The 27,982-nt window shown below is 35.7% G+C and overlaps 1 protein-coding gene across 4 annotated transcripts in view; it reads right to left on the bottom strand.

Annotated features, from left to right (window-relative positions):
• Positions 1 to 27,541, bottom strand: part of USP15 (ubiquitin specific peptidase 15) — a 115,126-nt gene extending 87,585 nt beyond the window's left edge. For 2 of the 4 annotated variants that reach the window (XM_015566127.1, XM_006767131.2), the window contains exons 1-5: positions 27,381 to 27,541; positions 24,005 to 24,135; positions 8,046 to 8,172; positions 4,284 to 4,429; positions 2,524 to 2,585 (exon numbers count right to left, since the gene is read on the bottom strand). In XM_015566127.1, the coding sequence (XP_015421613.1) occupies positions 2,524 to 2,585; positions 4,284 to 4,429; positions 8,046 to 8,172; positions 24,005 to 24,135; positions 27,381 to 27,435 (521 nt within the window). In that variant the 5' untranslated portion in view covers positions 27,436 to 27,541. Of the gene's footprint in view, positions 1 to 2,523; positions 2,586 to 4,283; positions 4,430 to 8,045; positions 8,173 to 8,814; positions 8,890 to 15,516; positions 15,667 to 24,004; positions 24,136 to 27,380 lie in introns of those variants that run through there. The other 2 variants (XM_015566129.1, XM_015566128.1) reach the window with 2 other exon arrangements.
• Positions 27,542 to 27,982: the final 441 nt, after the last annotated feature.

The following is a 27,982-nucleotide window of genomic DNA, read 5'->3' as shown; positions in this document are numbered from 1 at the left end:
TTTGTTAAAATGTTTCAAACTGCAGGCTCAGTTCTCTGTCACTGAGGCAAGCAAGCCTCATGTTAGTTTCAAGCTGCCTGGCTGCCGGCCGCCATCTTGGCTGACAGTTAATTTGCATATCTTGCTGATTAGCCAATGAAAAGGGTAGCAGTCATACGCCAATTACCATGTTTCTCTTTTATTAGTGTAGAGTTATCCTATCCAGTGTAAATATTTGCTGAAAATTAATGTGTTTGATTATGACAGATATCCCTGGACTCTACTGAAATGTAAAATAATAGGGGCATATGTGACATATTTTCTTCTCAAAGGCATAAGAAATCTGAATATTAAAATACAACTAGCCCTGAGCTGGCTGGTATAGTTCAGTTGGTTGAGCCTCCTCCCATGTATCAATTCCTGGTCAGGGCACATGTCTGAGTTGCAGGCTCCAGCCCCAATAGGGGGCATGCAGGAGGCACCAATAGATATTTTTCTCATATCAGTGTTTCTCTCAAATCAATAAAAACATTGACAAAAATATAACTAGCCCTAAGTGTGTGTGTGTGTTTTAATATATCTTTACTGATTTCAGAGAGGAAGGGAGAGAGAGAGACAGAAACACCAATGTGTTTCGAACTACAACCGCTTGGTTCATTGGTTGATGCTTAACCACTGAGCCCCATCAGCCATGTCCTAAGTGTTTTTGATAATGGAGTGAGGAACTGATGATTCTAAAACCATTCAAAATATTTTTCCTATTCTATATGTTACCTTTTCACTATGTTGTTTCTTTCTTTAAAAATTTTTTAAAAAAAATTTTAGAGAGGAATGGAAAGGGGGAGACAGAGAAAAACATCAATATGAGAGAGAAACATAAATTGGTTGCCACTTGTATGTGCCCCGATTAGGGATTGAATCTGCAACCTTGGCATTGTGCCCTAATTGGGAATGGAAGCAGCGATCCTTTGGTGCACCCAATGATGCTCCAACCAACTGAGCCACATCATCCAGGGCACTTGGATTGTTTCTTTTACTGTTTCTTTTCAGTTTGATATAGTCCCATCTATTACTGCTTTCGTGCCTATGCTTTTGGTGTCATAATCAAGAAATCACCTCTTAGACTAAAGTCATGAAGCATTTGCCTTAAGGTTTCTTCTAGAAGTGTTACGGATTCGGGCTTTATTTTTAAATCTTTACACCACATATCTGATAAAGAGATAATGTCCAAAAAAATAAGGAACCCCTACAATTCAATAGCTAAAAACCAAATAACAGATCAAAAAATGGGCCTATGACTCAAGTAGACATTTCTCCAAAGAAGGCATACAATGAAAATGCTCAATATCTGTAATCATAGTAGAAATGCAAATCAAAACCACAAGATTATCTCCTCATACCATTATCAAGAGAACAAAAGATAAGTGCTAACAAGAATGTGGAGAAATTAGAATCCTTGCATGCTATTGGTGAAAATGTAAAATAATGCAGCTATAGAAAACTGTATGAAGGTTCCTTAAGAAATTAAAAACAGAAATACAATATGATCCAGAAATCTCACTTCTGAGTATGTATCCAAAAGAACCAAAATAAGTGTATTGAAGAAATATCTGCACTCCCTTGTTCATTGCAGTACAATTCACAGTAGCTAAAATATGGAAACAACCTAAATTTCCATTAGCAAATGAATGGATAAAGAAAATGTGATAAACACAGAGAATGAAATATTATTCAGTCTTAAAAAGGAAAGAAAATCCTGCCCTGTGAGATAACATGGATAAGCCTGGGGGATATTATGCTAGGTAAAATTAACTTCACAGAAGGACAAATACTGCATAATTCTAATTATATGATGTATCTAAACTAGTATAACTCATGGAAACAAAGTAAAATGGTAATTGCTGGGGGAAGGAAGAAATGGAAAGTTAGTGTTCAACAGGAATAAAGTTTCAGTTGTACAAAATGAATAAATTCTAAAGATCTGCTGTACAACAATGTGCCTATAGTTAACAACACTGTATTGTGAACTTAAAAAATTGTTTAGAGGATAGATCTTACCACAGTTTAAAAAATGTTTAAAAATATTTCTAATATTTTTCAGTCCTCATTTACTATTAAAAGCAATTCTTATACTCATGTATCTCTACTTGTGCTTTCATATTCTAACACGTTTTAATAAACAAAAATATTATTTTCACATCAAAATCATTGTGATAAAGAACATTTTTTAAACAGACACTTGAGAAATATCAAAAGCCTGAAACAAAATATTAAAGAAAATGTTTAATAGTGATTTAACTGTATTAGACAATATAACATAACATTAATACTACACCTTATTCTATAAGAGATTTGAATTGGAAGCCTTTTTAGTAATAGCACATTAAATGCAAATTTACATAACTTCTATACTGAGGAAAAATATTAAAATATAAAGAAGGTACGTACAACACACAGTGAGATTCTTCTATCATTCTGGATTTCATATCTCAAATCAAAGGCTTCTAAATCATGTAATATACCATAAAAAGTGGGAGCACTTACTTAGGAGTAGAAGGACCCCTTGGCCATGTTCCGTCTTCATTTTTCTGTTCTATCACTAACACCTACAAATATGACACAGTAAGAGTGTTTGTCTTAACCCCAATGTTAAAAATAGTTTTAAAAGATTAGCTGAATTCAGTAAGAAACTAAAGTAACCCTGTGATTAATTAAAGCACACAGTATATAAGGTAAAGAGATATTTGTATTTTGATTCCAAAGCTAGGCAAAGGAGACAAAAATTTAAGAAGCAAAATATAAAAACTAAGCAATTGAACACACACACACACACACACACACACACGAGAAAGATAAGGACCACTCATTTTGGGGAGCAAACTCTTCAATATATATTTGTTTCACTTCCTAACAAGGGTACTTTCAATTTTAGTAAAAAAATAAATTAATTAAAAGTTCAGGATAGTGTTTAGTTTATGTATCAGTAGTCAGAAAAGAACTTATAAAATCTGGAAAACATTTTTATTGATTTGAGAGAGGAAGGAAGAGGGAGATAGAAACATCAATGATGAGAGAGAATCATCAATCAGCTGCCTCCTGCCTGCTTCCCAGGGCGGGTGGAGGCCTTAACCAGAATCGAACCTGGGACCCTTCAGTCTGCAGGCCAACATTCTACCCACTGAGCCAAACCGGCTAGGGCTAAAATATGGAAAATTTAATGCACATTTTTGGAAACATTCCTATTTCAAAATCTGATAAATGCATTCCTAGCAATAAGATCAAATTATTTAAATTCTTGAAGCCTCAGTTTTTTCCAATGTACATAATTAAAAAAAATAATAGTCATGACACAGGACCAATCACTGAAAAGAGTTAACGAAATAAAACTATATATTTAAAATTGTCCCCCAGAGTTACCACAAGGCCTGCTGAATGGTAACCAAGGAGAGAGGTGGAGGTCTATTGGTAGACAAGAAAGAGAGTTGGCTGGTTTGGGAGGGGAATAATGACGAACTAGTAGAGTTCCAAGTTCCTTACTCCAGCTTCAATCAGGTAACTCTACCTTTAATTGCAATACATATTAAAAATTTAGGATTTCACTAAGAACATAATGGCTAAAGTAACAAATAACTGTTTTTATAGTCTATTTACAGAAATATGGAAGATGGAAAGTGGACATGCCAAAAACTGGAGGCAGAGAGATCTGTTAAATAAGGGCTGGGAAGGACACAGAGATTAATGAAATATTTACAAGGCAGAATCAGTAGGACTTGCTGATTGTGTTTAAATGTCTTCATTTTTCAACATATTCATTCCTCTGGATTATATCAGAAAGAACAAATTGGAGCTTGATACCTTCTAGCAGGAGCTGGCAAATTATAGTTCACTTAGTTTACTGACTGCTTTTGTAAATAGCTTGTTGGAACATAGTCATTTCCATTTGTTTACATATCCTCTCTATGGTTACTTTCATTATACTAACAACAGCAGAGTTGTAGTTGTGACAGAGACCATAGAGATGGCTGAACCAAAAATATTCACTATTTAATCCTTTATAGAAGTTGGCTGACCCATCTTATTTAGCTGTTTTTTTAATGGAAACTTATTTCTTTTTATATTCAAGTTCAAAGAGGGAAACAGAAAGTTATAGTTAAGTGTCCAGCAAGGATAAGGAAGAAATGAGTTAGAAAAAGGAAGTGAGAGCCAACAGGACCCACTATAGATGTTAGATGTCCAAAACGTTTATGACTTAAGAAAGCTCCATGTATGGTATGCTTAAAATAAACAGTACTACTAAACAATACCTGTCCTTGGTATAAACCAGCATCCTGAATGGTGCTGTCTGGTTTATTCAGTGGTTCAAATGTATTGCTCATGTATTTGTTCCACAATCTCGTCTCCTTTTCATCTGGAATATTGAAGATTTTTCTTATTTCCTTTTCAATTGTATCTAAATTTAAGGAGAAAAGATATATAAATACAGCATTTAAATATATACCACGTAGGCCTAAGTGCTCACCAGCATAAAAGTCCCAAATTTAAAATACTGATATGATAGTAAGAATAGGTGAACGAGTATGTAAAAAAATATGTAAAAAAAACAACAATAAACAAGATTTTTAAGACCAGGTGTGCTTTTTAAGAAAATGGTAATTATAACTCTGACAGATGATTACTTAGGGAAATTGAGATCTCAAAAGGTAAAGGAGTTCAATCATATTAACACCAAAGTATAATTTATGTCATATAGCTTTAATTTATTTTTATATATAAAATCAACATAATTTTTTGATGATATATAGGAGTTAGAAAATAAAGTATGACTCAGAGATATTACAAATGGAAATTTTTAATTATGACATAACTAATTTCAGAACAATTAATATTAAATTAAGTATAATTTACAATTTAAATAGTTTGTTTTAAAATATATTTTTATTGATTTCAAAGAGGTAGAGATAGAAACATCAATGATGAGAATCATCAATCAGCTGCCTTCTGCACACCCCCTACTGGGGATCGAGCCCGCAAATGGGGCATGTGCCTTTGACTGGAATCAAACCCAGGACCCTTCAGTCTGCAGGCTGACACTCTACCCACTAAGCCAAACGAGCTAGGGCTGAATTAATTTTAATAGACTATACTCTTTGGATAGATTTATAGATTCTTATTGTACAGATTTTAATGTCATGATTAATGTAATATTATAGACAGTAGTCTCCCTCACCCCTGTATCTGCAGTTTTGCTTCCTGAAGTTTAAGTTACCTGTGTTCAACTGCAGTTTAATAGTATTAAATGGAAAATTCCAGAAAAATGCAATTCATAAATTTTAAATTGCATGTGTTCTGAGTAGCAGCATGAAATCTCAGCTCTCTGCTCTGTCCTACCATGGACGTGAGTCATTCCTTTGTATGGCACATCCATGCTGTATATGCTACCTGCTGCCAGTCACTCCTAATGGCCCCATAGTGCAAGAATAACGATGCTGGCAATTTGGATACGTCAGGGATGTAAAGAGCTTCTTTTAAGTAAAAAGGTGACTATCTATATATATATAAAAGGCTAATATGCAAAGTGTCCCCTCGGGAGTTCAGCCAGGAGTTCGACCACTGGCTGACCACTAGGGCGTGGTGTGGAACATGGTGGACAACCAGGGGCGGCAGTGAGGTGCTAAGGGAGCAAGGGATAGAGGAGGCGGGGAACCTGCTCGACCCTGATCGCTGGCCAAGCCTAGGGACCCTACCCATGCACGACTTTCATGTACTGGGCCTCTAGAAGTACAATAAAATATTGAGACAGACAACATTCACATAACTTTTATTACAGTATATTCTTATATCTGTTCTATTAGTTATCAGTAGTTACTGTTGTTAACTAGAGGTCCGGTGCACAAAATTTTGGACAGGGAGGGTCCCTAGGCCTGGCAGGCAATCAGGGCCGACTGGGGCCTTCCTTCGTTCTGCGCCACCCTCTGGTGGTCAGCGCAAGTCATAGTGAGCAGTCGAACTCCTGGTTGGTAGAACTCCTGAGGGGAAAATTTGTATATTAGCCTTTTATTATATAGGATAATCTCTAACTGTGCCTAATTTATAAATTAAACTTTATCATAGGTATGTTTGTAGAGGAGGAAACAGAGTACAGATATATATCGAGTTTGGTACTATCCCTGGTTTTAGGCATCCACTAGGGGTCTTGGAACATAAGCTCCATTAATAAGGGCACACCACTGTATTATATTGAAAACTTTCAGTATTTAGTATGTAGCATTGTTTTCTTTTCCTAATGATATTCCACAAATCTTGAAATTCAAAAGTTAAGTAATTTTTTCATAATATGATAGTTATATATGGAATTCCTAATATTTTAAGCATTCATTTTAGAAAGGTGACTGTAAGTTTATTGAAATGTCCTGGCGAAATAAAGAGGGTGAAAAAAAAATCACACAGTATTTTATTGGTGAAAACATTAGTATTAAAAAGCACAGGATACTGAAAGATATCCTGTGAAAAATATAGATTAAAAGTATTTTCCTGCTGTGAAATGGGTGACTGGTAAAAGTCAAATGACATAAAAAAAAAAAAAGTCAAATGACATAAAATTCAGAAATACTTTTATTTACTTGTAAGCTAAGTGTACTTAATGATTGCATCCAACAAGGAAAACTATACAGTGCCATAATTTATAACCTCTCTTCCTCATTGAGGAGTTCTGTATTAAGTGTTATCTCCAATGTCTATTTACATTTTCCAAAAAGATCAAATTATTATGATTAAGCTTGTTTTCCAGTAACTTTATTTGAAAATACCTACTGTTTCTGATTTTTATTTTAAGCTGTTTTTATCAAAAGTACTAAAATGTGTGATTCAATTACTAATCGTTGATTTAAAAAACTTTTCACTCAATATATTCTTGATATTATATTACAACTAGAGGCCTGGTGCACAAAATTCATGCACAGGGGAGTGTCCCTCAGCTGGGCCTGCACCCTTTCCAATCTGGGAACCCTCAGAGGATGTCTGACTGCAGGTTTAGGCCCGATCCCTCTCGCAATCCAGGACCTCTGGCTCCTAACCACTCACCTGCCTGTCTGCCTAATACCCCCAACTGCCCTCCCCTGCTGGCCTGGTCGCGCCCCCAAATGCCCTCCCCTGCCGGCCTACTCGCCCCCATCCGCCCTCCCCTGCTGGCCTGGTTGCACCCCGCAACTGCCCTCCCATGGTCACCCCAACAGCCCTCCCCTGCAGGACTGGTTGCCCCCAACTGTCCTCCCCTGTAGGCCAGTTCACCCCCAACTGCTTTCCCCTGCCAGCTTGATCTCGCCCCCAATTGTCCTCCCCTGCCGGCCAGATCTCGCCCCTCCCAAATGCCCTCCCCTGCCGGCCTGATTGCCCCGAATTGCCCTCCCCTGCCAGCCTGATCGCTCTGAATTGCCCTCCCCTGCCGGCCTGATCGCCCCTAGCCCCCTGCCAGCCTGAACTTGCCCCTAACTGCCTCTGCCTTGACCCCCACCACCATGGCTTTGTCTGGAAGGAAGTCAAATGTCCGGAAGATGGCCAGTTGACCTGGTCTAATTAGCATATTACCCTTTTATTAGTATAGATAGATATGGCCTTCAAATAGAATGAAAAATTTTACATAAATTTCAATGTACATTTACACACACACACACACACACACAGAGAGAGATATGTAGACATATAAATGTATAAAGGGAGTTAGGTACACTTTTATTTGAAACTTTAATACCCTACCTAATCTACTCATCATAAAAATTCTTTAATTTATAATCCTGTTATTAACAAAATACACATTTTCAAATGCTAAAGTAAAACAAATAATTTGATGCTTTTAAAAAAGTAAAATGGAACAAATATTAACTTCATTTAATAATGTAAAGTGAATTTAGAAACCATAAATAATTCAACATTAAGCTAAGACATAGTGCATCAAGCTTGGAAATCTATGTTAAATACAGACCCTAACATCGTTATCATCTGAGTAACATTTAACAAATAGAATTATAATTAAATTTCTAATAGCAATGATTTAACAGATCTTGCATTACCTATTGTGTCAGCCTTGCTAAATCTTCTAGTTACAACATTGTTCATGTTTCCATTTTCACAGAGCTTCAATTCTGTGAGGTATACTTCTACTTTGCAGTGCTTTACAAACATACCCTGTTCAACCACCTGAAAAAGCAAAACAAAACAGTGTCAGCTATAGCTCAATATATTTCACTGTCTCTAACAGAATACATTTTCTAAAGAGGCTTAGAAAAAGCCACAGATCTTCAATGGAAAACAATAACTAGTAAAATCTATCAATATAAAAAATATTAACTATTTGAAAAGGCAAGAAACATTTTTGGAAAATTTAATATTTAACAGAATATGAATAATCATATTAAACACTAATAATATGGAAAGGTATTCTACTGATCACTATGAAGATACTTAAGTACACAATGAATACATTCAGTACTTAAAACAAAAAGTTTACTCAAAATGTAAATACAACTTTGTCTAAAGATACAGACATACTTATAGTTTTTAGTACTGATCTCAAGCTGAAAACTTTTTAAAATAAGTTTTATACAATTTCAGCTAGCAATAGCTGTCTCACTCTGTATGTTAAAACAAATATTTTAAAATTACTGCTGCCAAATTATTTAGCTATGCGCTATACCTGATGTTAGTTTACCATTCTCAGATGACTTTGATCTTTAAAACACACACTTAGTAATTCTACGCAACAAATGAAAATAAAAAAAGCTGCTTAAACATGCAAGCAATAAAGCAGAAAGATAGAAAATATGTGTACATTAGGGTCACCTTTTTAATAAGTATATTTCCTTTTGCTCTTCTAAAGGTTAACTGTAGGGTTTCAGTCATGAATACTGTTGCTGAAAATAGTAATCAGCCTGATATGTGATACATTAGACAAATATGGCAAAAGGGAGGCTCCAAATGACTCTTGCACTCACAGGCTTAGCATCACTTTAGTAAGGGATTTAAAAATTTCTCTTTCACTTCTAGGGAAACAGTTTTAGCTCAAAAACTTCAAATGTGGTTTATCTAGCACTTAATGTCCAACCCAACATAATTTTTATGATACTTTGTCATATATATTCTCCTACTGCATTTATTTATTATTTTATTGGAGTGACATTGGTTAACAAAATTATACAGGTTTCAGGTGCACAATTCTACAGCACATCATCTGTACACTGCATTGTGTGTTCACCAATAAACACATGGGGATGGACAGGTCCCCGTCCATCCCCATGTATGTCCTCTATACCCTCCTCCATCCTCTAAACCCACTATCACCTCACTGTAGTCCTCCTATTGCATTTCTAAAACAGGTTAACAGCCTATGACTCTCCTTCTATTAATTAACTTAATTCATTTTACAAACCAATATGCAAATTGTCTAACTCTTAAGTTAGACAATGTTTTATCTCTTTATGCTTATTTTGAGGTTAAGAATGTAGCAAAAGATACCACATCATTTTATTTTTATAAGATTGCTTGTAGCAATATTTAAGTAGAAAAACTAGGAATCAAATATCACTATCAATAAAGAATTTGTTCTAGGACTCAATATCAGAAAAGAATCCTAAAATATATTAAGGTAGCTACTGATCATTGATAAGTTGCTATAAAAACTACAGGCCTCATTTTTATGGGGGAGAAAATGGAATGACCAACAACAGATCAGGTAATGGAATAAAGAAACAGGATAAAATAATAAAAAATATGAACATTCCTCATGATTTACATGGAGGTATATATATTTTAAATAATCATAGTTATTTTTTTAAAGGCAATTAATTTTAATAACACTAACAGATATTTTTCTGAAAAAACTCCTGGTGATTTAACTGTTAGAAAGTTATTATAAACAGTGAAAAAAATACCATCCAGATAATTTCAAAATCCACACTTCATTGGGATTCAGAATTTTTCTCATTTTTTTCTTCTCTCTGACAATATCATACATTACTAAAACATTCAATATCACTACTTGGAATACTATGAATATATTTATAAGATATTATAGTACTTCTAAAAGTAGTGTATTAAGAAGCTATTCTTGTTTGGGATGATGAAAAATTTTGGAAATAGTGGTGATGGTTGCACAACATCCTGATTGTAATTACTGCCACTGACTTTTGCACTTAAAATGGCAAGTTTTAGGTTTTACATACTTTATAATAAAAAAAAAACTTAAAGGAAACAAAAAAAGCTGTTCTTTTAAAAAAATATTTTGGTCTTCCAACTATTTCTGATTTAAAAGAACCATACTATATGAATGATTACAGCACTTCAGCACAGAAAATTATCATATTTATGTATTCATGTTATGATCATATGTAAATTGTTTATATAACATAGCTTTTATTTTTATTTATATAAAGTTTCCTATGTTCATTAAAAATGTCTGCACTGAAAATAATCATTTAAAATGGTGGCTATGAAGACTAACAGAAAGAAGCAGGCTTACAAAAACAGGTGATAAAGTTATATTTATCTATTATTATAACCATTAAAACATACACTTGAAATTCAAGCCTGGGAAGTTACTATTCAAAAATAATAGTTATGTTTCAGAATTAGAGGTGACAATTAAAATAGTTTGTTTTCTAAGTACATTATTGTATATAATAAAAGGCTAGTATGCAAATTGACTGAACGGTGGAATGACCGGTTGCTATGATGTGCACTGACCACCAGGGGGCATAAGCTCAATGTAGGAGCTGACCCATGGTGGTCAGTGTGCTCCCACAAGGGGAGTGCCGCTCAGCTAGAAGCCCTGAGCCAGGCTCATGGCTGGCAAATGCAGCAGCGGTGGCGGGAGCCTCTCTCACCTCCACGGCAGCACTACTGATGCCTGACTGCCAGCTTAAGCCATCAGTTGGACATCCCCAGAGGGCTCCCAGACTGCAAAAGGGTGCAGGTCGGGCTGAGGGAGCCCCCGCCCTCCTCCCCTGAGTGCACAAATTTCATGCACCGGACGTCTAGTGTTGTTATAAATAAGGAGCAAGCACAAGGTAAAATCTGGCTCCTTGTCCAAAATATAAGACTTATGATGGCTATATAAAAGTATTTCTGCCCTGGCCACGTACTCAGTTGTTGGAGTATCATCCCATACACTAAAAGTTTGCAGGTTCCATCCCCAGTAGCAGTGAGTACATGAGGCAACTGATTAATGTTTCTCTTTCACATCAATGTTTCTTTCTCCTTCTCCTTTCCTCCCCCGTGCTTCCTCTCTCTTTAAAATCAATCAAAACATCTTTGGGTGAGATTAAAAACTACGTATTTCCATTAATTCAAGGCCACATAGAAGGTAAAGCCTCTTTACTGAGTTAGTGAGGAAAATACACGTTTATGCTGAATTAAATAAATATAGACTCCATTTGTTCATCTTGCTGTGAATATTAGAAAACATTTTGTATAAAGCCATGAAATATATTTAATAAACTTAATGTATGAAAGTTTACAGAAACTTTATTTCATTCCAAATAATGCCTTCTTACCCCCTCTGGAAACAGAAAGTAATTTCTAAAGAAATCTATTACTCAACAATAATTTGGTAACACTAGGCCTAATGGACACATTTACTATTTTTGAGGAGTGAAGCTACCTTCATTTTTGTAGCATTTACTAATAAGCACCTATACTTAGTGCTAGGTGTTACAGGTGAATTAGACTTAGGCTCTGGAGTCAGAGTGAGAATACCTAGTGGTAAAGACAGACAAGTAGAGAAGTATAACAGAAAGATGAAATCATACTAGTAGTTGTTAACACTAACAAATCCTACATGTTATTTTCTATCTACAAATATTTAAGGATGCATCTTTTCAAAAATGTAACACCATTATCACAACTAAAATAATTTAAATGAATCCCTTAATACCAATTATCTAGTCAATGTTCAAATTGTCTCAAAATTTATTTTTAATACATTGTTTGAATCAGATCCCAAATAAAATGGACATATTACAATAAAGTCTCTTCAATATATTTTAACTGAAACTTTGTCTATTTTTTCATTTTTGCAATCTTTATTGACTACTTCATAAATGTTGAGATGTATTCTAAATAAAATGCAAATAATATTTAACTACCCCCTTTCTTGGGATGTTGTTAAGCATAAATTAACCAGTGCCTCGATTGAGGTGGGAAAACTATGACCTACAAGCTAAATCTGACTCACCATCTATTTTTAACATTTTACTGGAACACAGCCATACTCATTCATTTATGTATCACCTATGGCTGCTTTTGCACCCAAAACAGCAGAGATGAGTAGGTTCCACAGAGACCATTTTGGCTCGCAAAGCTAAAAATATTTACTATCTAGCCCTTTACAGAAAATGGTGACTCCTATGGCCATTAATTCATTTGGTCTTTTAAAAATTTGCTCAGTAATGTTTTGTATTTTTCAGTAGAAAATCAGTTTTTGTTGGTTTATTTCTAAGAAGTCTGATGCTACAAGTATTATTTTAAAATTCAACTTTATTTGCTACTGATATGTAATTGACTTTTATATATTGACTTTATATCCAGCTATCTTGCTAAACTTAATTATTAATTCTAATTGTTTATCAGTATAATTTTTTTGAAATTTTCAACATATAAAATGTCTTACGTTTTTATTTTTTATGTTTTAACCTTTATTCTTTCAGTTCTTTTCCTTTGATCACCAAACTGGCTAAAACCTCTAATATAGGTATCCTTGTCTTGTCCCTGATCTGAGAGAGCTTTGAATATTTTACCAATAGGTATATTTGCATAGCTTCTGCTCCTAGCTTTCTATTTCTATGAGTTAAATAAAAATTCATACATCAATATTAAATTTTATCAAATGCTTTTTCTGTACCTATTGAGATTATTTTTCTTTATTCAGCGGATACCAAAATTTTAAGTGATTTTCAAAGTTAAATCAAAATTGCATTTAAAAATCCAGCTTATCCATTTTTATTTGCCCTTTTTACTTATTGCTGGATTTGCTTCGCTAATATAGTGTTTAGAAATTATCCATGTACACGAGTAAGACTAGCCTGTAATTATTTTTTTATAATGCCCTTCAAGGTTTTATGTCAAATTTATGCTAGCCACAAAATAAGTTAGGAAGTATGCCTTCTATTTTTGGAAAAGTTTGAATTAGATTGGTATATTTCTTCCTTAAATATTTGAGAGAAAATACTGATAAAACCTTCTGGACCTGCATTTTACTTTGTGGAAAGGTTTTCATTTAATGATTCTATTTCTTTAATCACAAAGTGCAATGCAGACTTTTTATGTCTGTTTCAACATTAAGTTGTATTTTTGTAAAAATTTGTCCATTTCAGCTAAATTTTCAAGTTATTGCATAAAGCTGTTCAGAAACATAATCTTTTAAAAAAGTCTTTAGGCTCTTCTATGATGTCCCCTTTTCATTCCTAAAAAGGTTATTTTTGCCTATTCTCTTTTTATTCTTAACCAGTCTTGCCAGGGCTCATCTTTATTTTACTGGCCTAAGTTTACTGTTTTTGCAATGAGTAAACTTTGTTCATTTAGTGTTTTTTTTTCCCTTTTTTATTAATGTCTACTATACATTATTATTTCTTGATTAGGCTTAATTTCCTTTTCTTCTCTTAACTTCTTGAGACAACAGATTTTCAGTATTTCTTCTTTCCAATATATGCATTTAACTACAAAATTCCTTTTAAGGATGGCTTTAGTCACTCTTTTAAGTTGTATTATTTTATTATTCAGTTGAAAATATTAGACAGTTTTAGAATACAAAATAAATTTGTCTTCTGCACTAAGTGCCATGCATGTTATTAGGTGGTTAATCACGTCGTTCAAATCTGCTTCCAAGCTCACTCATGTGATTGTTGGCAGGCCTCAGTTCCTCTACAGCTGTTGACAGAGACTTTAGTTCCTCATCATGTGAGTCTCTGTAGGCTGCCTGCATGGCATGCTGTTTCACTCAGAGTGACTGATCCAAGAGAAAGAGAGCACCCCAAGTTAAACCTACCCGTATATTTGTAAACTAACTCTGAATTGACATACTACCACTTCTGCCATATTTTAACAGTCACATAAACCAACTGTGATCCAATGTGGGAGGTTACACACCCATGTGAATACCTTGTGGTGGTGATCACTGGGAAGCATCTTTGAGGCTAGCTATCAGTTTATTCTCTAGCCCCCAATATGTCATAGTCTCTCCCTGCAAGATGCAAAATACACCCAACCCCTGCAAAGGCTCCCACTAGTCTCATTCCATTATAACATCAACTCAAAGTTCAGAAACCTGTCATCTATATCTAATCCAGGTATAGATGAGGATCCTTGGATATAGCTCCCTAAGTATCTTGAGTATAGTTCCCCTTGATCTATAGGCCTGTGAACAAAGTTGTAAGTCATCTGTCCCACATACACCCAGAATAAAATAATGGGGCATGCAGAAGGTAATATTTTAGATATTCCTGTAAAAAAGGGGGGGGAAAGAGGAGGCCCATAGAAATTCTGAAATCCACCTAGGCAAATACTGGACAATCTCTGATTAGGACTCACTTCTGCCCTTTACAAAAAATGACTCTTCATAACATTTGGTTCTGTTTCCTGAGTCATGCTTTTTTCGTGAAAGTTAGCATGTGTTTACTGTTGAGTAAACTCTTTGATTCTTGCTTGTCTGGGAAGTAAAAGGCCTTTCGTTTTATACTGTCTTTTCAGTTCAAGACGGCAGTGGTTCTTGAAAACACTGTAGGTCTCAAGTGGATTTCACTGAAGTTCATTCCGTTAGACAAGTCACACCCACAAATGTCCCCTACGTAAGTCCTCTCTACCTTGGGTTTAAGCTGAGGGGCAACGACCTTAAGCTTCTCTTAAGCCTTATTTTTCTTAGAAGCCCAAATGTTGAAAGGAGGTATGACGTATATTCCAAAATTTGTTTTCCTGCAAATCAAGCAACCCAATTTATTCAATAAATAAAAATACAAGGTGAGAGAATAGGTGGGAAACTATAGATTAAAACAGACTTAAAAGATATAAATATATTTATACTTAATACCTTTATTATTAGCAATTTTTTTTTTCAAATTGAATGTATTGGGGTGACATGGCTAATAACACTATGTAAGTTTCAAGTGAACAATTCTTTATTATATAATTGGTATACTGCATAGTGTGCTTATCACTCATAGTCTAGTCTCCCTCTGTCACTATATATTTCACCTCCTTTACCCTCTTCATCCTTCCTCTCTGATAACCTCATATTGTTGTATGTGTCTATAAGTTTTTTTGTTCATTTGTTGCTTTTTTTAAAAACTAGTAATAAAGATTTGTTCAAGGGTCTTAAGAGTTTACAAACTGGGAAAACAGCTAGGCAAAAACCCAGAAGTGCTCTAAAGAAGAAAAAAAGTTAAGAGTTCTTATAGTGAAAAAGTACACTCTAAAGAAATACTAGACTTGCAGTCTTAGCCCTAAGATTGGTCCAGGCTGGTTATCAGTCAGATGATAGGTAGTTTCAGCGGTTACCAAACGGTGGTCCGCAGATCACTGGTGATCCGTGAGGTCCGAAAAGTTGGCAACCGCTGGTCTAAATGATGGATGTCAGGAGGTCTAGTTATGTCCAGTGATCTGGATAACAATGTCAGATGGGTGTCAGGTGGCCTAGATACCTGAGTCCTTCAGGGGATAATCAGAAGGTTATTTGGAGGTTTGATGCACCCAGATGTCTATCTAGGCCAGTGGTTCTCAACCTGTGGGTCGCGACCCCTGTGGAGGTCGAACGACCCTTTCACAGGGGTCGCCTAAGACCATCCTGCATATCAGATATTTACATTACGATTCATAACAGTAGCAACATTACAGTTATGAAGTAGCAACGAAAATAATTTTATGGTTGGGTCACAACATGAGGAACCGTATTTAAAGGGCCAGAAGGTTGAGAACCACTGACTAGGCTGTGGCGCAGGACAGCTGTGTGCACTGGGACAGATGAGGCATTGTCTCTGTTGCTTTCAGTTTTATATCCCACATGAATGAAATCATATGGCTCTTATCCTTTTCCGTTTGACTTACTTCATTTAGCATGATATTCTCAGATCCATCCATATTGTCACAAATGGCAATATTTCACCCTTTCTTATGGCTAAGGAGTAATTCCAATTGTATATCTTTACCACGACTTCTTTATCCAATCATCTATCAATGATTTAGGTTGTTTCCATGTCTTAGCTACTGTGAATAATATATATTTATAGTATATGTTTTCAAACATTTCAGATACCCTGAAGAATTGCTGGGTCATATGGCAGCTCTATTCTTAAATTTTTGAGGAATTGCCATACTGTTTTCCATAGTGGCTATTATCAGTTTACATTCCTATCAGCAGTGTCTGAGGGTTCCTTTTTCTCCACATTCTCTCCACCTCTTGTTATTTCTTGTCTTATTGATAACAGCTGTGAGGTGGTATCATACTGTGGTTTTGATTTGCATTTCCCTTTTACTAGTAGCTAATGAAGGTGAGCATCTTTTCATAAATTCTTTAAAGACCTTTTGTGTGAACAGAGCTGTGAGGTACCACCATTAACTTTTCTGAGGTCTTAATAATGAATTTTATAATCACATCCTAGGCTTCAACTTCAGATCATACTTTATTGAGAGTGTCCTAAGTTTGATCTTTGCTCAAACATTTAAGTTTTAGCACTGTCATCTGGAGAGTCTAGAAATCTTCAAAATTAGGAAGTCTTGCCTCCTTTTTATGTAGAAATTGGGGGTGACCAGGCTTGCAGGATGGGCAGTGAGGGGCAACCAAGCCAGCAGAGGGGGCAGTTAAGGGTGATCAGGCAGACAGGCAAGTGAGCAGTTAGGAGCCAGCAGTCCGGGACCCCTCAGGGGATGTCAGACTGTCGGTTTAGGCCCGATCCCACAGGAGTGAGGAAACTGGCAGTCTGACATCCCTCTTGCAATCCAGGACTGCTGGCTCCTAATCACTCACCTGCCTGACTGCCTGATCACCCCTAACCACTCTGCCTGCCAGCCTGATCGTCCCCAACTGCCCTCCCTGCCAGCCTGCTTGCCCCCAACTGCCCTACCCACCGTCATGATCACCCCCAACTGCCCTCCCATCCTGGCCTGATCGCCCCTAACTGCCTCTGCCTTGGCCCCACCACCATGGCTTTGTCTGGAAGGACGTCCAGAAGGTCTCCTGGTCTAATCAGCATATTACCCTTTTATTAGTATAGATTCCTTTCTTTACCTTCTCTTTCTCTTCTCACATCTGACTATATAGTCCTTTCAACATTTTGGCTTATTGTTCAGTTCATTAGATAGATATATATATATATTTTTAACCTTTCAATGTACTGCAATTGATGTACTGCTAACTTTCCAGCACCTTACAACAAGGACCACTTTCTTCAAGGTTTCCTCTTTCTTTTAGGTCCTCACTGGCAGCCTGCTCAATTTCTGAAATCCTACTACCAATTTATTCAAGGCTCTTTAGACTTTCATTAATACTCTTAAAAGACCTTACAGCTTTACCCACTGCCCAGTTCCAAAAACACTATCACATTCTACGTTTTTTAAGGCAGCACACTCCTTCAGATATCAAAGCCAGTATTAGCTATCTACTGCTGCATAATAAATTACCCCCAAACTGAGCAGCTTCAGAAAGTTTCTTGGGTTAAGAATCTGGAGCAGCTTAGCTGGGTTGTTCTGGCTTGGGGTTTATATGAGATTGTTGTCAAGCTGTATTAGGGCTGGGGTTTCAACTATTTGGAAGCTCAAATGAGACTGGAGAATTCACTTCCAAGCTTATTCATGATTGTTGTTAGGCCACTGTTCCTCTCTTGTCCAGTGATCTCAGTTTCTTACTGTATGAGGCCCTCCAAAGGCTGTCTGAGTATGCAGCTGAATTTCCCAGACTAAGAAATGAGAAAGCACAAGGGCATGCACACCCAGGGTATAAGCCAAGGTGTCTTTTATAACCTAAGCTTTTCTTTTTAAATAAGGTATGACTGACAGAAAAGACTGTTTCAAGTGTATAACATAATGATTCGATATTTGCATATATTGCAAAATGAGTGCCACGATAAGTCTAGTTAACATCTGTCACCATGCATAGTTACAAAATTTTTTCTTGTGATGAGAACTTTTAAGATCTCTCTCAGCGGCCTTCAAATAGGCAATACAATGTTATTAAGTATAATCCCCACACATTATATCCCCATGACTTATTTTGTAACTGGAAGTTTGTTCCTTTTTACTCATTCACCTAATTTTGAAAGTGGCATGATACTATACATTATATTCTCATGACTTAATTTTATAACTAGAAATTTGTTCCCTTTTACCCCCTTCACCTAATCTTGAAAGTGGCATGTCATGACATCCTACATAATAAAAGGGTAATATGCAAATCAACTGAACAGCAGAATGACCAGTCACTATGACGAGCACTGACCACCAGGGGGCAAATGCTCAATGCAGGAGCTGCCTCCTGGTGGTCAGTGCGCTACCACAGGGGAGCACTGCTCAGCCAGAAGCCCTGAGCTGGGCTCATGGCTGGCAAGCGCAGTGGCAGTGATGGTAGCCTTTCCCACCTCTGTGGCAGCACTAAGGATGTCCTACTGCCGGCTTGGAATGGCAGCACTAAGGATGTCCTAAGCCCAGCATTTGGAAAGGACATCCCTCGAGGGCTCCTGGACTGTGAGAGGGTGCAGGCTGGGCTGAGGGATCCCCTTTCCCCCAGTGCATGAATGTTGTGCACCAGCTTCTAGTCTACTATATGTTACTAGCTACCCAGACCAATACAATAACAAGACTTTGGTACAGTATGGATGGGGACTACCCAAGGATGTGGGTATGAGGAAGAGGAGATCATTGGGGGTCATCTTCGAGGCTACGATCTTCATTTATATGTTAATATTGTTATGTACTTAAAATTTAATACATATTTTCATCCCTGTAAGAAACTGTTGCTATTTTAAACAGTGTGTCTTAAGATTTATCCACAATATTTACTTTTGTCAGTCTACATATTTTTCTGTGTCTCCAAGTTTCCATATGGAGTAATTTTCCTTCCATTCTGCAGACTGTTTTGCATTTCCTTTAATTCAGATCTTCTGGTAAAATTTTATCAACTTATTTATCTAAAAATAGCTTTTTTCTGAAAGATCTTTTCTTTGGTCATAGAATTCTAGGGTAGCAGTTACTTTTTCTCAGCACATTAAAAGTATTTTCTTCCATTTTCTTTTGAGAAATCATTTCTTTGTTATATCCTAACTTTGAAGGTATCATATCTTTTCTTTCTGGCTACAATAAGGAATATCTTTTTGCCTTTGCTTTTCAACAGATTTACTGAGTATGGTTTTGTTTATATATTTTTTTCAGCTTGGGATTCACAAAATTTCTTGAGTCTGTAGCATGATACCTTTCATTGGTTTTAGGAAATTCTCAGCTATTATTACCTCCAGAATTACTTACACCCATTCTTTATTCTCTTTTTAAGAGCTCATGTGTATGTATGATAAACTTATTCACTGTATTCCATGTGTTCTTGCTTTTTTCTATATTTTCCATTCTTTAATATGTATATTTTACACATATTATCATTTACTTTACAAATTCTGTCTTCTTTTTTTAATCTAGTATTTTATCTAAACATTAAGTCCTTAATTCTTAATTTTTTCATATTTTTCAGTTTTAGAACTTAATTTGGTTCTTAACAGTTCTGTCCTTTTCAACTCTTTCATATTTTTTAAAAAATAATATGCACAGTATTTTAAAGTTTATGTCTGATAACTCCATTATCTGGATTCCTCATGGGTCTGTCTGTTTATGCTGTCTACTAGAGGCCCGGGGCACGAAATTCGTACATTGGGGGAGGAGGGAAGGGAGGGTGTCCCTCAGCCCAGTCTGCACCGTCTCTAATCTGGGCCCCTCGTGGGATGTCTGACTGCTGGTTTAGACCCAATCCCTACGGGCAGGCAGACATCCCTCTCACAATCCAGGACTGCTAGCTCCCAGCCGCTTGCCTGCCTGCCTGCCTGATTGCCCTTAACCGCTTCTGCCTGCCAGCCCGACCACCCCCTAACCACTCCCCTGCCAGCCCGGTCAACACCTAACTGCTCTCCTGCTGGCCTGATCGCCCCCAACTGCCTACCCCTGCTGGCCCGATCGCCCCCAACTGCCCTGCCTTGCTGGCTTGGTCCCTCCTCAACTGCCCTCCCCTGATGGCCTGATCGCCCACAACTGCCCTCCCCTGCCGGCCATCTTGTGGTGGCCATCTAGTGACCACATGAGGGCGGCTATCTTGTGCGAGGGCGTGACGGTCAATTTGCTTATTACCTCTTTATTATATAGGATAGTTTCTCTTGGATTTTGGTTTCATTGTATTTCCTGCTCAATTGTCGGGTTGTTTTGTTGTTTTTAATTGAATGTCTAGAAATAAAACATTTTAGAGATAATCTGTGGTCCAGGAAGATGATTAACTTGTTTCTGGATAACAGCTAGGGGTATTACCAACCCTAGATTTCAATCAGAGACTAGTAAAAGTCAAAGTTGGGCTTCAGACCCTAAAAGACCAGTCAATTCCTCAACTGAGATCCACTAGCATCAGAGTCATGTGGGGCATAGCATAATTGGAAATTTCCAGGCTTATTGATTTAATTTTGGAGGAAGACACATGTTAATAAAAACCCAGGTAATTTTATGCATACTAAAGTTTAAAAATTACTTTATAAATAAATCCCAACTACCTTAATAAAAAAATAAATGTATGATCTCCTAGCAGACTTGTTAAGCTTGTTTTCTTTCTACCTGTGTAAAGTTTCAGTGATTTTCTTTTTTGTTTTATTTTGCTTATCACACAACAATTTCAAAAAACTCCAACAAAACCTCTTTGAAAAAGTTATGACATGAAGTTGTTGGCTGATCCATTTACCATTAATAATAACGTTTTGTCTGTATCATATGCCACATTTATTAAGGAAGAAAAGTGTACCATAAAGGTTAAAGTAATACTACAGTTTTAACACATTTTAAAATATTTCAGACACAGATTTTTCTTTACATCAGAAATAAAGTTCTTCTTCGGGACAGTTTTATAGCTAGTCTATCCTTTAAATGGTCAAAATACTCAATTCTCCAGCAATATAAGTAACGTGATAGACTTTTTATACATATAAGGCTAACATTCCTAAAAGAGAAGAATCCTAATTTTGAAATGACTGTAAGAAAAAAGCTGTGTGAAATTAAGGAACTATACTTAAAGTAAATTAAATCAAAGGTACATTCACATTCTATTTAGGAAAGAAGATTCAATTCTAACCTAAACCATAAATATACAAATACAAATAAAAACAGTGAATAGAGCAATTTTGTAGCATCTGTTCCAAATAAATTCAAATATGGTTTGGTTACTAGAGGTTTATACCCTGTGTTACACAAGTCGCCTTTTTAATTCTTTCCATGTAGGAAAAAGAATCCCCAAATAATTATGCTCAGAGATCCTGGTTCTCCCCACAACTTTTCCCCCATGCTCCTCTTCATCCAAATACACCATCAAAAAATTGTGCAATTTTGACAGATCTACTTTAAGTATTGGATATTCTTCTACTATGGGATGACTTTTTAGTTCCATAAAGTAAAGAAAATTGGTCATTTTTAATTCTTCTAGATTATAATTGTAAAATTTAAAAATGAGGAATAAGAGAGATATCTGCTTATCATCAAGTCAACAAACAAGTGCTGGCAAGGATGTGAAAAAAAAAGGAACCCTTCATGCACTGCTGGTGGGAATGCTGACTGGTGTAGCCACTGTGGAAAACAGTTTGGAGTTTCCTCAAAAAATTAAAAATGAAACTCCCATTTGACCCAGTAATCCCACTTCTAGGAATATATCCTAAGGAATCAGAAACACCATTGAGAAAGGATATATGCACCCCTATGTTCACAGCAGCACAATTTACAACACCTAAGATTTAGAAACAGCCTAAGTGCCCATCAGCAGATGAGTGAATTAAAAAACTGTGATACATCTATACAATGGAATACTATGCTGCTGTAAAAAAGCAAGAACTCTTACCATTCGCAACAGCATAAATGGACTTGGAAAGCATTATACTAAGCGAAATAAGCCAGTCAGAGAAAGATAAACATCACATGATCTCATTCATTTGTGGAATATAATGAACAAATATAAATAGATCGAGAGACAGAGAAGCATCAAACAGACCATCAAACCTCAGAGGGAAGGCAAGGAAGGATTGTGGGGGGAGGTGACAAGAGATCAACCAAAAAACTTGTATGTATGCATATAAGCATAACCAATGGACACAGACAGTAGGGGAGTGAGGGCATGTGCTGGGGGATGGGAGTGGCTGGGGAGAGGTCAATGGGGAAAGAAGGAGACATATGTAATACTTTAAACAAGAAAAAATTTAAATTAAAAAACATTTCTTGATTGGAATGGACTCTAAAGACATGCCACTCTCAATTTTTGGGCTGGATAAGCCATTAGTGGTGGTGGTCTGTCTGTTTTTATTTTCTCTCTTTGTATAGTTAAGAAGCTTTTTGAATGGTTCCTAGAAATCAGAGTCTTCATTCAGATGGAACTTGCCAGAAAGCTCCAAAGTACAATGATCCTTATCCATATGATCTAATGTTTTGGGCCTTTGAATTTGTTTGGGATGAAACTGGTTCAGTCGGAAATGTGAAATGTGATGAAAATGTAAAAAAAATGATTTTGCTTATTCGTAAAAAATTCTATGCATATACTAAAAACAACTGAATTTTTTACTTTAAAGGGGTGATTTTTATAGTAAAAAAAGATGTGCATTTTCAGGTTTTAAAAAAATTAGATTGCAATGTATTTTTTCAAGTTTTATTTTCTTTCTTATTTTCTAATTGTTTTGCCAAAAAAGCAGTGCTGCACATTGATTAAGAGAATAGTCAGGCTGCCTTAGTTTGTAAACTGATGTATCTCTAAAAGGCCCTGAATCTTTCTTACTTCTGTTCTCATTTCCTCATTTATAAAATGGAGATAATATTCCTCATAGGGTTTTCTGTGAGGATTAATTTAGTTAATAATGTATAGTAACACCCTCTTATCCATGGTGGATACATTCCAGGACCCTCAGTGTATGCCTGAAACCATGAATACAGTGGGGCCTTGACTTACAAGTTTAATTCGTTCTGAGATGGAGCTTGTTAAGGAGCTCGTTAACTCAAATTACTCTATCAACTCAATGCAAAAAATCGGCTGAGACAGCTGGTATCTCAAAAAAACTGGTTAGTCGGGACACTCATAAGTTAAGGCCCCACTGTGGTACTGAACCTATATATACTATGTTTTTTCCTTTACATACATACCTATAATAAAATTTATAAATCAGGCACAGTAAGAGATTAACATAACCAATATAACCTGGGTAAGTGCCAGCAAAATGGAGCAAGAAGGTATGAGCCCTAGCTGGTTTGGTTCAGTGGATAGAGTGTCGGCCCGTGGACTGGAGAGTTCAGGTTTGATTCTAGCCAAGGGCACATGCCCAGGTTGTGGGCTGGATTCCTGGTGGGGGGTGTGCAGGAGGCAGATGATTGGTGATTCTCTCTAATTACTGATGTTTCTATCTCTCTCTCCCTTCCTCTCTGAAATTAATAAAAATAAAATTACAAAAAAGGTGTGAGATTTCAACATGCTACGTAGAATGGCATGCAACTGAAAACTTATGAATTGTTTAATTCTTGAATTTTTCTATTTAATATTTTTGGATCATGGTTTTAACTATGGGTAACTGAAACCATGTAAAGCAAAACTGTGAGTAGAGAGGGATTACTTTTATGTGCTTGTAACAGTGGTTGGTATATAGTATATGATAGTTGTTATTGCACAGTATTCAGTAACATTTTGCTGGTCTTTATCTCAAAGATAATTGACAAGGATTCACAAGTCACTGAATTAACAATAAAATGTGAATTGTTCAAGAAAAACATTTCTAATCAGTTATTTTTAATATACCTTTCGTGCTATTGGTTCCTGACCTTCCATCAATGTATACCAGCTGACAAGTTTATTCCAGCCCTCAGTTGGCAACAGTATGTAATCCAATTCATCAATAAGATGCTCCTTAAGTGATTGGGCATCACCATCTGTAAAAGGAAAAACAAATTCAATACATAAAAAGAAACAACAGTACATACCTCTAAACACTCTGGTTGTATACATCACAAATTAAAAACTAATCATCATAAAAACTAATTAAAATATTTAAATAAGTTCTAAAGAAAGCTCTGAAGAGGCTCACATCTAAATCTATATATTTCAAAATAAACTGTTGCTTTAAAAAGTTCCAATGTTTAACATTAGTGAAACAACAATGTCTGAGAACATAATTTTTTTTTATTAGTCTCTAAAAAATATAGTAAGGTATAATTGTTAGCCAAGGGGCCTCAAAAAAAGTGTTTTCCAAATATTTTCAGTATCAGAGATCTGTCACACGGTAATAGTTGTCATTCCAGCATTAGCTGATGAAGGAAACTCAAAAACAAATCAATAACCTTTCACAATGACTCCAAAGTACATGGGGCTGGAAACCATGATGGAAATCACAAGAGGGCATCCTGTGAATCAGATCATTATTCCAGAAGGCCCATAATCTAGTCTTTCCTAGAGAAGAGTGGAAGTAGTTTTTCAGATGTGATTCTAATTCTATGATCCACTTTCAAAATTCTGTTTAAACTAAAAATTTATTACAGAGCAGGCCAGAAATCTTGAATTATACCTCTATCACACAGTCCTACTTAGAGATTCACTTATTATTATCTGGTCCTTTACATCAATTTTCAAAAGTACAGACACAGAAATAGTTCATTAAGTTACAGACAACATAAGGGGATTCTCTCATTCTGAGCCAGTTTTCCATGATCAAGCATGGAAAACCAAATTGCTCTTGGTAGAAATTTCAATAATAAGAACAATACTATTCTTATTAGGTATAAAAATATAAATTAAGCAAGAAGCAGGAAAAATGCTGAAGGGAATAAGAGAAGGTTATTTATTCTATCTAGGATCACCTCATGGTCGCCACAGAATCATACCAAATTTAAGAAAATATGTTTCGTATAGAGCAGAAATGGAAAATCTCTGGTTTTTATAATATGGAACTCAATAGCAGATGTAAATGAAGTATTACTTTTTAAACTCAGTTTTTTTAAACCGTACTTGTCATTTTTAAATTCTTGATGAAAATTGAAATTTGCAACACATTTTCAGAACATTCTGAAGATGATGGGTAATCATCTATGGGTAATGTACTATGATATATAACGCAGCAGATAACCATGTTATCTCAGTCATTCCTCAAAGCAATCCTATAAAATAGGTATTTTCCTTTTAGATTCGAAAATATATTCAGGGAAATTGAGTAACTTGCCCAAGATCATATATCCAGAATATTGCAGATATAGTAAAAAATGTTATTATAGAAAATCCTTTTATTTCAATTAATTATTGACTATTATGAAATATCTCCATTTTTATTAGTAAACAGATTTAGGTATTTTTAACTTGCCCAAGGTCACACAGACAGAAAATTAGTGAGACTGGATTCAAATCCTTTAACTCTATCATCCATTTTCTTTCACAATAACAAAATGTTTCAAAGAAAACTTAGAAAAAAAATTTTAAATTAAGACTTCAATGCTGTTTTCCAATTCGAGAGTTGGAGTAAATGATTTTATTATATACCAGAATGTAAACAGTTATTTGTATCTAGTAGTCAAAATGAAATAATTATTTTTAAAGGGAAAAAACACCCCTAAACAGAATAGCTGATACCTGTTACTTCTGTGTTTACTGGAATATAATGGATATACAATAAACTACATATTTAAAAGGTACAGTTTGATAAGTTTTGACATATCACTAACAGTGTGAAACCATGACCACTACCAAAATGAACATATCCATCACCTGCAAAGTTTTCCTTGTAGCCTTTTGTAATCTCTCCTTTCTGTCCATCCAAGTCAACCTTCCTATTGTCAGAAAATCACTTATTTGTGCTTTGTATATGAAAATTGTGTCTGCTTTCTGCTAACATATGTAAGTTTGCATTTTCTAGAATCTTAGCTAAAAATACTATGTACTGTTTTATACAGCTTCGTTTATGCTGCATAATTATCTTGAGATCCATTCATGATTTTATGTATCAACAAGAGGCCCAGTGCAGAGATTTGTGCACCAATGGGGTTCCTCAGCTTGGCCTGCACCCTCTTGCAATCTGGGACCCCTCGGGGGATGTCGGACTGCCAGTTTCCACCTGATCCCCACAGGCCAGGCCGAGGGACCCCACCAGTGCATGAATCCGTGCACCGGGCCTCTAGTATGCATATAAGATCTTTGGTGAATCTCTTCCCACCCTCCCGTCTCTCCTTCCCTTGGAGATTCATCAGTACGTTCCATGTTTCCATGCCTGTGCGTTGAGCGCCTGCCCCCTGGTGATCAGTGTGAGTCATAGCAACCGGTTGACCAGTCGACCAGTCATATATATATTTTTCATTCCTTTTAATTGCTCAGTAGGATTTCATTATATAGATATATTTGTTTATCCATTCAGCTGTTGATGGGCATTTTGGGTTGTTTCCAGTTTTTTCTATTACCAATAACATTGCTATAAACATTTGTGTACAAGTTTCCATATGAATACTTTCACTTTTCTTGGGTGAATGCCTAAGAATGGAACGGTTTGTTCCTATGGTAAATATACTTAGTATTTTAGAAAATCGCCAGACTATATCACTCCCAGAAAGTGTATTAAAGTTCTACTTGCTCCACATCCATGTCAACACTTGGTATGGGGTCAGTCTTTTAAATTTTAATTATTTTAATACATGTATTGTGGTTTTACTCTTCATTTCTTTAATAACTAATAATGTTGAATATCTTTGCATATGCTTTTGAAAACTTCTCTGGTGAAGCATCTGTTGAAATCTTTGCCCATATTTTCCACTGGGCTTTATTAACGCAAAGATCCAAGAATGTAAACATATGTCAGTGCTCCCCAACTTAAAAATGTCTGTATCCATTAGGAAAAACAATATACAACACAACATCCACCCCCCCCCCCAAATAATAAGGTAGTACTTTCTAACTTACATTCTTCATTTAAAGGTTTAAATAATAAACCTATATTACATCATAAGTGAAAAACAAAATTTGTCACGATACAAACTAATTTTAACAGAATAGTCTGAGTTCATTATATCAAATCTACAATACAAAGAAAGTTCTAGTTTATCAATATACGTACATTAACATTTTCTGTGTTCCCTACATTGACTGTAACATATTTGAAAGAAACGCATTTACAATTTGACTGAAAGAAGAAAAATAATACCTTTGAGAAGTCCAGAGTTATCAATGGGTCCAGGATATACATTTTGATCTCCCATCTGGTATTTGTCCCAACTGTCAAAGCCAACATATTTTTTCCACTGTTTGAACCAGCGACTATCAACTAGGTACCTAAAAAAGAAAAATTGGTAAAGGAAAACCTGGAACTATAGGAACAGCACAGAAGCTATTTTTGATACAGTAAACCTTCCATTTTGCAGACCTCAATTTAATGAACTTTGGATTTTAATGGACAAAATTTCTGGTCTATATGTCATATGTGAAAATTAACACTTTGTTAATTTTAAAATGCTTTTAACCAAGATTTGATTATAATTAAATTAACAGGTTATTTTTATTATTAATTCACTGTTCTTTTTAATAAATTTTAGCGAACAGGCCATATGTTGGAAAAAAAACACTGTAGCAACTTCACTGACATAAATATTACGTATCTACGACTATAGCCTACATATTTAAATCCAAAAGTCACTGCTTATAAATAATGTTCGGTTAATTACTAGCACATAATCACATTGCATCGTCCTCAGTAACTGGTTCTGTTGTCACCTAGCCTAACTTTCTACAGCAGTTTGAACACATGCT

Source organism: Myotis davidii, unplaced genomic scaffold, assembly GCF_000327345.1.
Source record: "Myotis davidii unplaced genomic scaffold, ASM32734v1 scaffold402, whole genome shotgun sequence".
In the NCBI taxonomy this organism is placed as follows: Eukaryota; Metazoa; Chordata; class Mammalia; order Chiroptera; family Vespertilionidae; genus Myotis; species Myotis davidii.
The sequence above is the reverse complement of the archived record's forward strand: the minus strand, read 5'-3'. Positions and strand labels throughout refer to the sequence as shown.